Here is a 17,440-nt window from a genome sequence, read left to right on the forward strand (position 1 = left end):
TATTTATTTATTTTGAGAGAAAGAGTTGGGAGGAGGGGCAGAGAGAGAGGGAGAGAATCTCCAGCAGGCTCTGACATGGGGTTCAAACTCACAAACCATGAGATCATGACCTGAACCAAAATCAAGAGTTGGACCCTTAACCAACTGAGCCACGCAGGCGACCCTAGATCATTAATTTCTTTTTTTTTAAGTTGATATATTTTGAGAGAGTGAGCATGCACGTGTGTCATGTGCACACGACGGTGAGGGGCAGAGAGAAGGAGAAACAGAATCCCAAGCAGGCTCTGAGCCGTCAGTACAGAGCCTGGTGCGGGGTTTGAACTCATGAACTGTGAATTCTTAACCTGAGCTGAGATCAAGAGTCAGATGCTTAACCGACTGAGCCACCCAGGCACCCCTGAATCATTGATTTCCTAATTAAAAGATGCTGCTGCAGGGTTTCTCACCTTGGCACTATTGACATTTTGGGCCAGGTGATTTTTATTGTGGGAGGGTATCTTGTGCATCATAGGATATTTAGCAGCATCCCTGGCCTTTCCCCACTACATGCCAGTATCAACCTTCCCTACCACCAACACCTGTTACAACTGAAAATCTCTCCAGACATTGCCAGATAGCCCTTGGGGGCAGGGCTTGGGGGGCAAGAACTAGGTAACTAGTTGGGAAACTAGTTCCTAGGAGAACTAGGAAACTAGTTGAGAAACACTGGGCTGAAGCTGCCTGCCTTTAGGGCTCTGAGGATTAAATGAAATAATATAGGTGAGATACTTTGTACTCCATTTTATACATTCTAACTACTAGGAAATATTATCATTTGAACATACATTTTGATCCTGAAAAGATAGTCCAATAAAGTGGCCTTGCCTGTTATAAAATGTACACGGGGCAAGATTCTGTGAAGGGATTAAATAGCATTGGGAGAGGGTTAACTCCTGTAATTTAGCTTATTTTTGAAGTAGGGTTATCCTGCCAGTTAGGACGTTGGAATAAAAGTCACTTTGGTTTGACCAAGAGTCAGGATTTTAAGCTAAGAAGAGATCTTAAGGTCATGTCATCAGTAGGAACACTGAAGTCCAGAAGGGGTAACTCGGGGACAGCACGAGGGAATCATGCAAGGTCAGCAGGTCACTCTGCTTAAGAGGTACCCACATCCAGGGATGAGGAACAGGGGTAACATTATAGCCAAACCATGATGTTAGATAGTGGCCCACTGATTTCAAACAGTGTGTTGAAATTACTGATCTTGAGTATCTAGGAGAACAGTATTCTTTCTTTCTCCTGTTTCTAGTATTTCTCCTGTTTCTAGGAGAACAGATTCTTTCAGTAAATCTTAAAAAAGATTAGTCTTTTGAAATGTGTTGAGTGGAGTCTCTGAGTTATTTTGCTGGCTTTTTTGCTGTATTTCATTGGTAACTACAAATATTTTAGCACCTGTGTATAAGTTACATGATTAAAATACTTTAGACATAGTCCTGAAGAACCTTTAGTGGAAGAGATGAGCCCTGTACACAAATAGCCCATAAATTAAAGCAGAGTGTGGTAAACATCATGAATGGCTGGAATAGTGTGGCTTTGAGAAATTAAGAGGTTAATGAGGATTCTAATAGATAGTTTTCTTCTTTTTTTAAAAATTTTTAACGTTTATTTATTTTTGAGAAAGAAAGACAGAACATTAGTGGGGATGAGCAGAGAGAGAGGAAGACACAGAATCTGAAGCCGGCTCAGACTTTGAGCTGTCAGCACAGAGCCTGACGTGAGGCTTGAACTCAGGAACCATGAGATCATGACCTGAGCCAAAGTCAGACGCTCAACCAACTGAGCTACCCAGGCGCCCCCTAGTAGACCATTTTCTTAAACGAGAAGATATTTGAACTAAGCAGAATTTTGACTTGGGAATGGGGCTTTTCAGGTCAAAGTTATGAAATGAATAAAATGATACAGACATAAAAACTACACACTGGCTCTTCTAAGACTAATGATTAAATGTATTCTTATAGATGGGGATGGAAAGGTACACTGGGACCAGTTTGTAAAATTCTTCCTGAAGATGTTGAGTGGTTGTCTCCAATGGCCAGGAAGGTTATTGATTTGGGTAGAAGCCAAAGCTTGCTTTAGGAAGATTACAATTTGGTGGCAGCATATAGGATAGAACAGATTGGAGGCAGAGAGACTTCTGGGGCCTAGTGCATCAAGGTAAGCATGAAATAAAGAGAGTCTGCATAGAGTGAGAGGTCAGAATAAGTTCAAGAGTCACAATAAAAGATGGATTTAAAGTACCTGGTGATTGTGCTTGTGGGGAGTGAAGGAAGTCAAAGATTGACTCAACACAGAGAAAGACAAATACCTTATGATTTCACTCATATGTGGAATTTAACAAACAAAGCAAATAAGCAAAGGGGAAAAAAGAGAGACCGACAAACAGACTCTTAAGTATAGAGAACAGACTGATGGTTCCCAGAGGGGAGGTGGCGTGGGGATGAGAGAAATAGGTTAAGGGGATTAAGAGCACACTCATCATGATGAGCACTGAGTAGTGTATAGAATTGTTGAATCGCCATATTGTGCACGTGCAACTAATATAACACTCTGTGTTAACTATACTGGAATTAAAATAAAAAACTCAGTAAAGAAAAGAACAAAGATTGACTCAACACTCATTAACTGCAGTGCTTTCCAGTGTATGTGCCGTATTATTTTAGGGAGTATATTAGTATTTTAAATTTGAATAGCTATATCTTTATTAATGTATATTAGGACAATGATAAAACTAGCATATAGTGATTTCATAAATATTGTCATTTAGGACAAGGCTAAGTTTTAAAAAGTGAATTGGTTTAGAGAAAGCTATTGAGTAAATAGTCACATAGAGAGTACACAGATGTAGCAGAAGTTTAGGAAACAGTGGTTTAGTCAGGACCTGCTACTGAACACCTACTATGTACAACACATCGGGGGGTGGGGCGCGTTCAATCTGGATGAGGTGGAGAAAATGAAGCATTTCATTTTCAACAGAAGTTTAAAGGAGAAAACTAAGTTATCTGAAATCCCTTCTCTCAGGGAGAGCTAGTACATTTTGATGAATGTTTCCATACTGGTTATTAACATTTAAAAAGATGTCTAGGAAACTTGACTCTAGGATTTTACCCTTCAGCACACAAAGAGAATATTTGGAACAACCTGTCTCAAAAGTAGTTTAAAAAGAAAAGTAAAACTATAGAAAAGCTGCCCCTTTGTAGAAGAAAGTATTTCCCAGCAAGGGCTAGGGTTATGTTAAGTCTTCCCAGTTAGTAAGAGTAAATGGAAAGTGCACAGGCTACAGAGATGTGGGTTCAGGTTTTACCCACAACATACTATCGAGATGATCTTAAGACATTTAAAAAAAAATTTTTTTTTTTAATGTTTACTTTGGACGCAGAGAGAGATAGAGCATGAGTAGGGGAGGGGCCAAAAGAGAGGGAGACACAGAATCCACAGCAGGCTCCAGGCTCTGAGCCGAAGTCAGACGCTCAACCGACTGAGCCACCCAGGCACCCTGATCTTAAGACATTTTTAATTTCTCAGCTTCCTCTTCTTTATCTCTAAAATGAAGATAATATTCCTCTCCTGCCCAGTTTGGTGGTGTTGGGATCAAACGAGTCAGTGTATGAATCCTGTGAAAAAGCAAGTGCTATAGAAAGTGGTGCTTCTTTCTGTTCTGTTCTGTGAAATTAGTGTGGGAAGAAAAGAAAATTCAGTTTTGTCTAAGAATCTGTCACAAAAAAACAAGAGTCCGTTAGTGGACCCTGTTTAAGCTCTTTTCATTCCGTATCTTTGAATGTGACTCTGTGCACTTCTAAGTAGCTTCCTAGTAGTACGTGAGTGACTCGGCTGGTTAAGCGTCCTACTCTTGATTTCGGCTCAGGTCATGATCTCACCTTACGTGAGTTCGAGCCCTCTGTTGGGCTCCATGCTGGCAGTGGAGGGGCCTGCTTGGGATTCCCTGTCTCCCTCCCTTGCTGTCCCTCTGGCACTTGCGCTGTCTCTGTCTCTCTCAAATGAATGAACTTAAAAAAAAAAATATATATATATATATATAGCTTCCTAAACCTAGACACAGGAACCTAGCTTCCTAAACCTAGACACAGGAACCTGCACCATCTAGTAGAGAGCTGGTTGTTTAATGAAAGAATTCATAGTTCATACTGGGAAGCTGGGAACTAGTGAAAACAGAAGCCTGAGGACCAAGTTACTTTATATAAAATGAGGCAAATGATAGCTGCCTTCTAGCAGTGGAGATTAATGAGCTGCATGTAAAATGTCTGATCCACACATAGGCCATTAATGGGTGGGAGCTATTATTTTTATTATTAAACAAAACAGCCATATTTTTGCTTATGAAAGCAATAGAAAACTTAGAAAACATGACTAATCTGCCTGACCATAAACATCTTACTATATGTATTTCTAGTCTTTATAAACTCATTTTTTCCATCTTTCTCCTCCTATTGGATATATGGAGTATTGCCAGTGTTTTGTTGTTAAAAATATTCTTGCAGCAAATATCTTCATATGTGGATCTTCAGTCTTAATTTCCCCCTTAGAATAGATGTCTACTAATTGGTGCTTTAAATTGTGATTCTTTCTTAATGGCCCTGAAGGTACAGGTGCACGAATGTCTCTCTGTCTTTTAAAGAACTAGGCCAGTTTTCTTATCGGCTCTTGCTCTGGCCTAAATTCTAATACTTGAAAGGAAAAGAGATAATAAATGTCAATACTATCTTGCAAATCTCTTCATCCTCTTTCTCATGTATCTACCCAGCCTCACTTTAAATGGACATCTCCTTAAAAAGGAGGAATTGGGGAAGGAGGGGAAAGGTGGTAGAATATCTAGATCTAGAATATCTAGATAACCTAATGCATTAGGTTGCATTTTTCTAAACTGCATAAAACAAAATCAATTCCACAATTCATCTGGGTTTTTTTGTACCTCACCCTTTTAAGTATCTGGAGTATATTTCAAAACCCTTGGCCTTTACTTTCTAGGATATAAGTTCTCTAATTGTTGCAGGATATTGTGTGTGTCAGTAGGTCAAGCTTATTTAGCTTATTTGGCTCACATCTTTATATCTTTTTGATATTTTATTTGCTTGGTGTTTCAGTTATTGAGAGAAGTATGTTAACATCCTCTATTATGATAGATTTGTCAGAATAAATGTATTCTGAGGAAATAATATTAGATACATGTAAATTTAGAATTAATGCATCCAAAGGTAGATTGAACCTTTGGCGAATTCTGTAGTGACCTTCTTTAGTAATGCCTTTAAGTTTCTTTTCTTTTCTTTTTTTTTAATTTTTAAGTAATCTCTACACCCAACATGGGTTGGGTCTCGAACTCACCGTTCTGAGGTCAAGAGTCCTATATTCCACCTATTGAGCCATCCGGGCGCCCCTTAAGTTGCCGTTTAAGTTGATTTTGTCTGATGTTAATACAGCTACACCAGTGTTCTTTTGGTTAATGTTTGCTAGATGTCATCCATTTTTTAAAAAATTTCTTGAGCTAAAATTTACCATTTCTACCATTTTTGAATGTATAATTCAGTGGTTTTTATTTATTTTTATCACGTTGTGCAGTGAGCCACCACTAACTCAATCATCCTTTTACTTCTCAACTTACCATCCTGTCTTAGATGCCTTATACATAGCATGTAGGTAGATTTATGATTGAGAGTCACTATTTTTTTTTGACCAGCTTAGTTTATTTATATATGTTGTGATTACTGATACTTGGAATTGTTTCTGCCATATTACTTTATGCCTTTTTCTTCTGTCCTTCCTGTATCCCCACCCCACCCCTGAACATACACATGTACATCTTCATGCCTTTTTTTTAAACAACTGACTGAGGGTTTTAAAAAATTCTATTTGAGGGGCGCCTGGGTGGCTCAGTCGGTTAAGCGTCCGACTTCAGCTCAGGTCACGATCTCGTGGTCCGTGAGTTCAAGCCCCGCGTCGGGCTCTGGGCTGATGGCTCAGAGCCTGGAGCCTGCTTCCGATTCTGTGTCTCCCTCTCTCTCTGCCCCTCCCCCGTTCATGCTCTGTCTCTCTCTGTCTCAAAAATAAATAAAACGTTAAAAAAAAAATTAAAAAAAAAATTCTATTTGAGTTTTAATTCAGGTTGGAAGGTTCTTGTATGATTGTGCTTTCAGTGACTGCTGTTAAAAATTAGGATTGCCCGGGGGTGCCTGGGTGGCTCAGTCGGTTAAGTGTCTTACTTCAGCTCCGGTCATGATCTCACAGTCTGTGAGTTCGAGCCCCGCGTCGGGCTCTGTGCTGACAACTCAGAGCCTGGATCCTGCTTCAGATTCTGTGTCTCCCTCTCTTTCTGCCCCTGCCCCGCTCACACTCTGTCTCTCTGTCTCTCACAAATAAATAAACATTAAAAAAAAAATTAGGATTGCCCATATAACTTAAAATCTTAAAATATATAGTATGTTCATTGCTTCCTGAACAATCCAGGGACCATATACACTTTGATCCAATTCCTCCTTTCATCTTGTGTTTTATTTTTATTTTATTTTATTTTTATCCCCCAAATTAGGATTATAATTATTATTTCATACAGTCATTTTTTAGATTTACTCATATGCTTACCTGTTTCTTTGCTTACCATTCCCTATTCATCTTATACCTTCCTTTCAGAAATAACTTTCCTTTTTCCAGAAGTATATGTCTTAGCAACTTCTTAAGAAATTTTTGGATTTTGTTTTTATTTCATTCTCATGCTTAGATGTCAATTTAAGACTATCTTTTTTTTTTTTTTTTTTTTTTTAGTTTATTTTGAGAGAAACAGAGAAAACATAAGCAGGGGAGGGGCAGAGAGAGAGGGAGAGAGAGAGAATCCTAAGCAACCCATGAGATCATGACCGTAGCCAAAATCAAGAGTTGGATGCTCAACCCACTGAGCCAGCCAGGCGACCCAGGACTGACTGTCTCATTGAGCTATTTATATTAGCACTTTAAAGATGCCATTCCATTGTGTTGTGGCTTTTGTTCCTGTTGAAAAAGTCTACTCTGAGCTTGTGTCATTTCTTTATAGTTCTCTTTGGTGGTTCTTAAGATTTCTCTTTGATTTTCATGTTCTGCAGGTATGGACTTCTTTATCTCAGTCCTACTTGGGATATATTGTGATTCCTAAATCTAACAACTTAGATCTTTCCTGAAGTTTTGAAAATTCTTGGCCAGTTGTATCTGTGAGTGTTGCTTCTCTCCCATTCTCTCCAGTCTGTCTTTCTGGAATTCCAGTTAGATGAATGTCACACTATCTCATTCTGTCTTCCACAAGTGGTAAACACTATTTCATATTTTCCCTCTCTTTATTCTTTTCTCTAGGTATATTTAATCCATTTATTCTTTAGCCAGCCTGTTGTGTTTCAGTTTTAAAGCTCTGTTTGTTTCTTTTTCAAACCAGCTTGGTTGTTTCTGGAATTCTCTAGTTCCTTCCTCAGTGTTTTTAGATCTCTTCTTTGTGTAAAGCATGCTGTTTTTTTTGTTTTTTGTTTTTTTTGTAGCTAATAGTTCCATTATCTGAAGTCTCATGGAGCTAATGGTGCTCTTTATTGTTTCTGCTAACTTACTCATTGTTCCATTGTCTTCTGAAGTCTTTGGTAATTTTTATTGTGACCTCATAATGCATCACTGATTTTAATCTTTAGGAATCCTGAGGGGTCTGGGTTTAGGGTACAATCCTCAATAGAAGATTTACATTTGCTTGGGTCATCTGTCCCCAGTGCCAACAAACCAGAAGTATTTTAATCGGTCAGCTTGGGATTTTTCTGGACCATATTATACAGATAATGATTTTGAATTTTAGTAAGAAATATTTTTTTTCCACTTTAGGTGAGACTTGACAAATTTGGGTTATTTTGTCACTGTAGTTTTTCCTAGCTCACTCTTTGACTCAGAGTGTAGCCCTTCGTGGATTTGTGCGAGGGATCTCAATTTCACCTCCTCACCTTTGGCTTTTCCTTTTTTTTCTGACGTACTAAATAAACTATATATTTAAAAGGATATTTATAACTTAGTATTTTTAGATGTCTGAGGGTTTTTCAGACTATCTAGTTAGTAACATTGCCAGACTCAGGTGTCTAGGGGTGTGTGTGTGTGTGTGTGTGTTCGTGAGTGAATATGTGTGTGTACATGTGTGAGTGTGTGTAAGATTAAATTGTTCATTGTGTCTTGGCACTATTTACATTGAATCTGGGAAATTTATGGACAGAATTTTATTTGGCTTAGTAAACATTATATATCATTATCCGTATGACCACCTGCCATTTATGTTTAATTTTGTAATATTGTAATAATACGCAAATGATTACATATGTGTCAACTAAAGTTATTTATCTTATTTGATTGATGAATATTGAATACTTTTACATTCATAGTTTGTAAAAGTTGAAAGTACAGGTCTCTGGCATCAGACCACTTGGCTTCAAATTCTAGAGTTTGGCTTTGTGGTTAGAGGAAAATTAGTTAACTTCTGTGCCTAAATTTTCTCATCTATAAAGTGGTATGGTAAGAATACTTTTGTCATGGTGATTTTGATGTATAAATGAGATAATTAAGTATTTAGCACAGAGGGCCTATGTATGTAGTCACTGTTTAATAAATGTTAGCAATTTTTGTAGTTATTTTTTTTTAATCTTTCCCGGCCCGGTCTTCATATGTGTTGAAGGGAAAAAAATTCAAATATTTTCCTTATATAATTTCTATGTCATCCATACTGCTTTTTTTCAGGTTCTAGTGTTCTATCTTAACAGCTTCCTTCATATATCTGGTAATTCTTGGTTGTCTACTCCTTAGTAAGAGAATGGGGGCTAAAAACTTGATTGGAATCTCTGAGCCTGTAGCTAAGGCTTGTCCACTTTGAGCTTCACTGTAGGGTGACCTGGGTGGGCTTCTTGCTGGAGAACACCTGGGTGTTAGTATCCTCAGGTGTTTCCTGGTAGAGTGGTCAGAGTTCCCAGGGAGTACTCATCTGATCCTCTGCCTGGGGGGTAGTGTTCTGGGAGCCCAGTGTGGGGAGAGGGCTTGGTGGGGGAGAGTCCTCAGTGTTCAGCATACCCTTACAATAGCTAACCTAACACAGACACATAGTCTGTGTACGCAGACCATGCTCGTGTGCCCTGGCCCTCCACTAGGCCCACTTGCTAGTTGAAAGGTCCTCTTTTACCCAGAGAGAATGAATGTTTAGGCTCCTTCCAGGGACAGGGGCAGTTGCTTTTTTGTGTAGAGTTGGAGAAGGAATCTATAGCTTTAACCACTGCTGAAACCACTCTCACTCAATTCTTATTTTAGCTGCCTTCCCCCTTCCCCCAGTTCCAGAAGTACCTAGTGCTGTTAGTTCCCAAGCCCTGTGAAGACTGTGTGGGATAAATCAGGCTGCTTCTGCTTGCTGCACTGCTGGCTTGTGAGTCAGCTTTCTTTAGTCTGCTAAGTCCATATCACTTGTCCATCTGCTTTCCTGCTTCCAAAATGTTGCTGTTGTCACCTCTCCTGTTTTCCCCTTCCTTGTGGGTTTAATATCTTAAAAATCTCTTGATCGTAGTTTTATGGGGAATTTTGTTCTTTCTGCTACCTTAACTTGGAAGTCTTGATTTTTTAAATGGCAATTCATGGTGTATTTGTGATCATAAATGATATGTGCTTATTTGTAGATAATTTGGAAAATAGGAAAGATATAAGCTAGTTACATATCACTATAATTTCTATCACATAGAAAAAACTACTGTTGACATTTGATGTACATCATTTGTTTCTGTGTTGTTCATTTTTATATGCACATTCACATTTTTTCATCATTGGGATCACTATTTTTAGCTTTGTATCATGCTTTCTTCACCTAGTAAACTGTTTTCCCATGTCAGAACATAATTTTTGAAACGTTTCTAATGGGTTTATAATATAGCTGTCATATAAATTTGTCATGATTTATTTAAATGTTGTCCTACTGATAAAGATTTATATTTTTAACATTTGTTTTTGTTTTTGTTTTTGTTTTTTTTCAAATCCAAGTTAGACTATAAGTTTCATGAAGTCAGGGAATGTCTATCTTGTTCATGATTCTCTCTCCAGTGGTTAACCCAATGTCTACCATGGAGTGATTCAGAGAATGTTTTGTTAAATGAATGAACAGTTTTGCACAAAAGTCTAATTGTTTTTTTTTTAAGTTAGAATCTAAGAAGGGCTCTTACTGGGTTAAAAGGGATAAACTTTGTGAAGGTTGTTAATAATTTGTTTGCAACGTGTTCTTTGATTTAGAATAAGAAACAAGGATGTAAAAATGAGGAAGTGCTTGCTGTACTGGGCCATGAACTGGGACACTGGAAGTTGGGACACACAGTCAAAAATATCATTATCAGCCAGGTAAGTTGGGGGTGACAGTTCCCTTTTTATGGCAAGGTAGTCAGAGGAGAAGTATGGCAGGCAGGAGAGGTGGTCTAGTAGAGAGGTTAAGACGGACTCTGTAGCCAGGATACCTGGCTTCATATCACGGCTCCTTGACTTCATCCCTGTGCCCTCAGGCAAGTTCCTTAACCTCTCTCTGCCTCCATCCCTTATTGAATGATAATACTTCCTAGGATTGATGTAAGAATTCACTGAGTTAATACATGTAAAGACTGTGGAGTAGTACGTGGAATGTGGTTAGGACTGTGTCAGTGTTGATCGTTACCACCACCATCACTGCCTGCAGAGTCACTCAGCTGTGAAGATCAAGAAGCATGAGGCTTGATAAGCTGGATTTTTTGGTAAACTTTTTTCTCCTTTAAAAGTCATTATACATCTATTGAAAAGAAGTTGGAAAAATGTAGTAAAGATAAAGAAGAAAATAACTATTCCTATAACATTCCTCCTCTGGGACCTAAATCAACTCTCTAAACCAACTGTTACCATAGTTGTCAGGCTCCAGGTGAAATAGCAGTATATCTTGTTGACTGGTTTGGAGCAGGTGTGGCCTTCACTGAGTCTAAAGTAGGTCTTTGTACCTTTCTAAAGGGCCGCTGGTTCTGGAGGACGGTGTGTGTGAGGATTTGTAAGCCCCCATGGGCCCTTCCTGTTGCCTTGCATCTTTCAGCAGAAAATGAGTTCCTTGGCTTGAGGCTAGTTGTATGGATACATGGCAGTAGATAAGAAGATAAGTCCAAATCCAAGTTCAGAGTATTCAGTCTGAAGAGGAAAGTCTCAGCTGCCTTCATGGAGAAAGGGGTCCAATGGAATTAGGCTACCCTGAGGTGGTCGGCTGGTCCCTGAGGTGTGGTACCTGCCGTGGGTGGGGTTGACTGCCCCTTCTAATAGATTGGGCACTCATCAAAAGCCAGTGGGGGGAATGTCTGGGTTGTTGACCAATGCACTGACTCCATTTCTGGCACCTTGGCCACTTTGTTCAAGAGTCCCTTGACCAAGTCCTAGAGTGTCTAGGGAAAGAGGCTGACTGACATCCACAGAGCAGGTATCTTCTCCACCTTATCGACAGCCTCCTTTACCATGGACTCCTTTGGTGAACATTCACATTGGGCCAATATATCATCGTACTCTGGGCTAATTTTGGAAGTTTTTCCACATACCTCTTTTCCAGATCTTCTTGTTAGCCATCCTTGAGTTTGTTCCGAGGCCCTGATCATCCAGCCAAACCAATATTTACCCACTGCCAATGATTTTATCCTCAGCTCAGGCCTTCTCTTCTTCCAGACTGAGTGGGCAATGAGGTATACTACTGAAGTTTCCTTCACTGAGAGTATTTCCTTCACCACTGTTTGCCAGGAACAGCCCTGAGTGGTTCTGTAATCCCATAGCAGTTCATTTCAGCTGGTGCCAGCAAATTGTATTAAGTTATTTGTAAAATGGGCTCGGATTTTTCCTCCTCAATCAAATGATTATAGGGAGCTCCCCATGAATAGGGTTGGTTGAGGGATGGCAGAGGGTCAGGAGTTGGCATACTAGGTGTTTGGGCTACCTGCTCTTTTAACTTCTGCCTTCATGACATCCTTCATTCCCGCTCACATATATGCCACTTAGGCGTGATATTGGGGCGCTTCAGGACATTCCAGTTTCCTGGCTAGGTGAGCCAGCATAGCATCCAGTGTAGGAGAGGCAGCTCGGTTTGCAGGGTCCTGCCGTCCCAGTCAGGAATCAGTCTCTAGTAGGGTACAGTAGCAAACCCAGAGTTGTTTTTCAGAAGGACAGTAGTTACTTGACAAAAATGATATGCATAGCTCATAATTCTAGGACCTTCATAATTCTAGGAGCTTGTCATGTGGATCCACGGGGTTACAAGGGCTGAATGGCGAGCTGCTTGCACTTCATCCTGGGGCTGGCGAACCTTATGCTGAGCCCCACTCTAGGCTGGTAGTGTTTGAGTTCTCTGGCAAATGATTTGGAGCAACACCCTCAAATATGGTACCTATGGTCTCCCAAGATCCTGACCTGCCAAGGGAAAGAATGGTATTTGTTCTCTACCTTACTCCAGTACCCCTTTACTCATATTTTGGTACAGACTTTTGACTCTTTTTCTCTCATTTATTGTTAAAGATACACCATTTTTCTCTTGGACCTAACTGCTCAGTACAGCTCCAGTGGTCCTAAAAAGTATTCAAGGGAAGCTTGTTTCTTGGAGCTTCCACATCAAAGTCAGGTGGAAGGCCTTGTATCTGATTATGATTTAATGCAAACAAAGCCAGAATCCATTCTAGCCATTTAACTTTTTACAGAAAGAAAATATCTCATTGCTGTTGGCCACTTTATTATCATTATTTTTTTAAATGTTTTTATTTTTTTGAGAGAGAGAGAGAGAGAGAGAGAGAGAGAGAGAGAGAGTGAGACTGAGCACGAGCAGGGGAGGGGCAGGGAGAGAGGGAGACACTGAATCCTAAGCAGGCTCCAGGCTCCGAGCTGTCAGCACAGAGCCTGACGTGGGGCTCAAACCATGAACCACAAGATCATGACCTGAGCTGAAGTCAGAAGCCCAACCGACTGAGCCACCCAGGTGCCCCTGCTGTTGGCCACTTCAAACCCTCAGTTATTAGAGCCTCCATTTAAACCTGTCCTTCTAAAAAAACTGTACAGCTTATACATTTGGGGAAATTTTATTTTTCTTTCTAGAATAAAACTATAAAATTACCTAAATAACTTGTTTCTCTGATTACACTAACACTATTGTTAAAATCGCACTGTGATGTCTGATTCTAGTTTTTTTTGGTATTTCTGATTCCACAGTGAGATAAATCACCTTAGTAATAACTTAGATTTTGTATCTTTCTTTCCAGATGAATTCCTTCCTGTGTTTCTTCTTGTTTGCTGTATTAATTGGTCGAAAGGAGCTTTTTTCTGCATTTGGTTTCTATAATAGCCAACCCACTCTAATTGGATTATTGATCATCTTCCAATTTATTTTTTCACCTTACAATGAGGTAATGTATAATCTTTATAATTATCTTACATATGCCCTTGTATTTCAAATCTAGAACCTTTAGGATAGTGAAAAAAGAAATAAACAAAACTGTAGTTTTAACAAGTAGATGAAACAAAACCTTTTAGTCCCTTGATTTACTGGCCAGTAGAAGAAAGTAGCAGAAAAACCCAAGCCCAAATGAACAAATGCTTGCATGCTGTTAATGGGGGAATAGTCGAGGACTAGACTTTGGTGGTGAAAACTTAGATCCTAACGTACCTCAGAGGCGTGGTAGGTGGAGATTAACTAGGAGAATGCTAAGTCCTAGATGACATATTCACCAGTGTTTGGCTGAAAATCTTCTGTGTGTGAGGGGACGAAACAATGATAGTTGAGTGCCTGTATGGCTGGATAAGGGAGGCAGTGTGACAGTGTTCCCCTGATCGTGTCCTCCGCCCATCCCCTTCAGAATGGCCTTAGGGTCCCACCACAGGCCCTCTAAGTCAGAACTGGGCGGGGTGTTATGGTAAGTGAGGCTTAAGAATCACTGCTCGGATTGCCCAGTAGGGAGACTGCATACAGGTGATATGGCATGGATTAATGAGACTGTATATTAACAAATATGATGGCAGCATGTCATGATATTTGATAAATTAAGCCAGGAAATAATATTGGGGATCTTGAGTGATCTCCATTGACAAAAATTCTCTTTGAGACAGGTTGTAGAGTTAAGATTTTTAGATAAACTAAATGAATCCTATTTCTCCATTAAAAAGGGGGAGGAGGTTTGGAAGAGAAATAGGAATAGATCATATTTGCATAGCATTGTCCGCATAAACTAACAAAGTTTTCCAGAACACTGAGATTTATTACCTTTAAATTCTTTTTTATTTTAACTGAGAATATTTATAAAATGCCTTATGTAGTTTGTTACTGCTTAAAGAGGTTAAAGAAGACTTTTTTTTTTTTTTAAGATTTTAAGTAATCTCCACACCCAGTGTGGGGCTTGAACTAACAACTCCGAGATCAAGAGTCCCATGCTCCACTGACTGAGCCAGCCAGGCACCTCTAGAGAACTTCACAGTTCAGGAGTGCCTTAAGGACACTGAGCTATGTATACTGAGTGACTCCCGCTGCTCTGCTTTTGAAGCAGTTGTGCTATTTATTTAACAAATTTTTTTGTTTCTTCCCTCACTGTCAGGCTGATGATCCTGTCAGTGTGACTTTCTTGTATGTCATTATCCCTTTCTAGTTGGTATCCTTAACCTACCCTAGACGAGAAAATCAGATCATCAAACTCATTGGGTCGCGGTTACTAGATTGACTGATTTGAAGGGTCCTATTCTAAGTACAGGCATGCACGGTGTTAGTGGTTATTCTTTGCCGCAGCTAATTTGACTGCTCAGAGATTTTTGTTTTGCTTGTTTGCTCTCTCATATTGAGTGGTTGAGTTCATTTCAAAAACCACCCAAATAAATGTGGGGTATTAGAGTAATTTGAAACGTGATTAATCCACAGAGATATTAGCAACTGTTTAAAAAATCTTGAAGAGCCCACGAGATTTGTTTCAAAAGAACTAGGTATTTAAACAAAAAGACTTATGTTTAATTGTCAGCGTTTAAGAGGGCCTGATAGGATGGGGCGCCTGCCTGGGTGGCTTAGTCGTTAAGCGTCCCACTTTGGCTCAGGTCATGATCTCACAGTTCGTGGGTTCAAGCCCCACATCGGACTCTGTGCTGACAGCTCACAGCCTGGAGCCTGCTTTAGATTCTGTGTCTCCCTCTCTCTCTCTGCCCCTCCCCCTCCCCCACTTGTGCTCTGTCTCTTTCTCTCAAAGATAAATAAACATTAAAAAAAATTTTTTTAATAAAATTTAAAAAGAGGGCATGATAAGAAAGAGCTATTTTCCTGGGAAAGATGGGGAAATTGCCCTTAATATTAAGAAAAGTTTGGCAGTGTACAGCAGAGCCAGCAAGTGCAGGTTAGTAAAGAATGCTTTGCTGGGACACTTATAATCAGGAGAAAAATTGATCCATCGATAGCTTGACGAGGACCACTTAATGATTCTGTCCCAAAAAGTCTATTCAAGATTTGGAGAGAAATTTCAGGCAGAATTCAGATATTAGCTTTGAATATGTCTAAGAAGGGATTAGGAACTCCCAGACTTCATTTTGAAACTCTCTATTTGCTAGTAGCAGTGAGAGGTACAAATGAGAGACTTTTTTTAAACTTATGTTTTGTCTTAATGCTGAAGTATTTTAAGGTAAGAACTAGAACTCATGTCATTCAACCTGAAGTACTCCAGTATACAAATAAATTATTTTTCCCTCAGAAATGTGTATTTTCAAATGAAGTTTGTCCCCTTTGTAATGGTCCGTTCAGAGACTGGATATTTATTCTGGCAATGTTGTCATAGCTCAGAACATTTTAGAAAATTCTGTTTTGAGGTTGTAGACTATAGCCTCTTATATGGAATTAGTGAGCAAGAATTTTTTTTTTAAGTTTTTTAAAATGTTTATTTACTTTTGAGAGAGACAGAGAGAGAGAGGATCTGAAGCGGGCTCTGTGCTGACAGCGGGCAGCCCGATGGTGGGGCTCAAACTCGCAAACTGTGAGATCATGACCTGAGCTGAAGTTGGACACTTAGCCGACTGAGCCACCCAGGTGCCCCAAGAATATATATATACATTTTTTAATTTTTGAGAGAGACAGAGAGAGAGAGGAGGAGGGGCAGAGAGAGAAGGAGACACAGAATCTGAAGCAGGCGCCATGCTCTGAGCTGTCAGCACAGAGCTGGATGTGGGGCTCGAACTCACAAACTGTGAGATCATGATGTGAGCTGAAGTTGGACACTTTAACCAACTGAGCCACCCAGGTGCCTCCCAAGAATGAACACACACACACACACACACATTTATTTATTTATTTTAATGTTTATTTATTTTTGTGAGAGACAGAGACAGAATGCAAGTGGGTTGGGGCAGAGAGAGAGGGAGGCACAGAATCCGAAGCAGCCTCCAGGCTCCAAGCTGTCAGCACAGAGCCTGACGTGGGGCTCGAACTCACGAGCCATGAGATCATGACCTGAGCCAAAGTTGGACGCTCAACTGATTGAGCCACCCTGGCGCTCCAAGAATATATTTTAATAGAGAAAGAAAGGGTCTGTATAGAAATCACTGCGACTTAACTCTGACCCCGAGGAAGGTGGTGTGTGTGGGCTATGGAGGTACCAAGAATCTCAGCGCCACAACCTCCTAGCTGTGTGACTTCCACCAGGTTAGTTCACCTCTCTGAACATGACCTTCCTCATCTGTGAAACAACAGTAAGACTAATGACCATGTAGGATTGTTGGGGAATACATAAAGTGCCTACAGCAGTGGCTGGCACCTGGCAGATGCTTAAAAATTAGTATTTTTTTGGTAAGAAGAACATTGATTTGGGTATATATCTGTTTCTGGTCTGTTTGCTTGGGGGAAAAGTCTCAATTTATAACAATTCCCCACCTTCGTTCCCTAAATACTAGTGATCTTCCTTTGGACCTGTTGTTTCTCTTATCCTGAGCTGGACTATGCCCGCACACCTTGCTCATGCGCCCGCCAGTGGCCGCAGAGGCAGGCAGTGGTCAAACCCCTTCTGTTTACTTTTTCAGGTTCTTTCTTTCTGCCTAACAGTCCTAAGCCGCAGATTTGAGTTTCAAGCCGATGCGTTTGCCAAGAAACTTGGAAAAGCTAAAGACTTATATTCTGCTTTAATCAAACTAAACAAAGATAACTTGGGATTCCCTGTTTCGGACTGGCTGTTTTCAATGTGGCATTATTCTCACCCTCCACTACTGGAGAGGCTTCAAGCTTTGGAAAGTTCAAAACAAGACTGAGGTGCCCAGGGTCTGCGACTGAAGACATTTCCGATTATTTCTGTCCTGGCAGCATGTTCCAGCTCTTGATGTTTTTAAACCTTTTTTTTTTTTTTTTTTTTTTTTTTTTAAGAAAAATTATTAAGTACAGAAAAACCCAGAT

The 17,440-nt window shown here is 39.9% G+C and overlaps 1 protein-coding gene across 4 annotated transcripts in view; it reads left to right on the top strand.

The window, feature by feature from the left end:
• Positions 1 to 17,440, top strand: part of ZMPSTE24 (zinc metallopeptidase STE24) — a 39,753-nt gene that overhangs the window by 20,936 nt on the left and 1,377 nt on the right. For 3 of the 4 annotated variants that reach the window (XM_042996751.1, XM_007077396.3, XM_042996750.1), the window contains exons 8-10: positions 10,297 to 10,401; positions 13,299 to 13,442; positions 17,074 to 17,404. In XM_042996751.1, coding sequence (XP_042852685.1) covers positions 10,297 to 10,401; positions 13,299 to 13,442; positions 17,074 to 17,298 — 474 coding nt within the window. In that variant the 3' untranslated portion in view covers positions 17,299 to 17,404. Of the gene's footprint in view, positions 1 to 10,296; positions 10,402 to 13,298; positions 13,443 to 17,073; positions 17,405 to 17,440 lie in introns of those variants that run through there. The other variant, XM_042996749.1, reaches the window with a different exon arrangement.

Source organism: Panthera tigris, chromosome C1 (assembly GCF_018350195.1).
Source record: "Panthera tigris isolate Pti1 chromosome C1, P.tigris_Pti1_mat1.1, whole genome shotgun sequence".
NCBI lineage: Eukaryota > Metazoa > Chordata > Mammalia > Carnivora > Felidae > Panthera > Panthera tigris.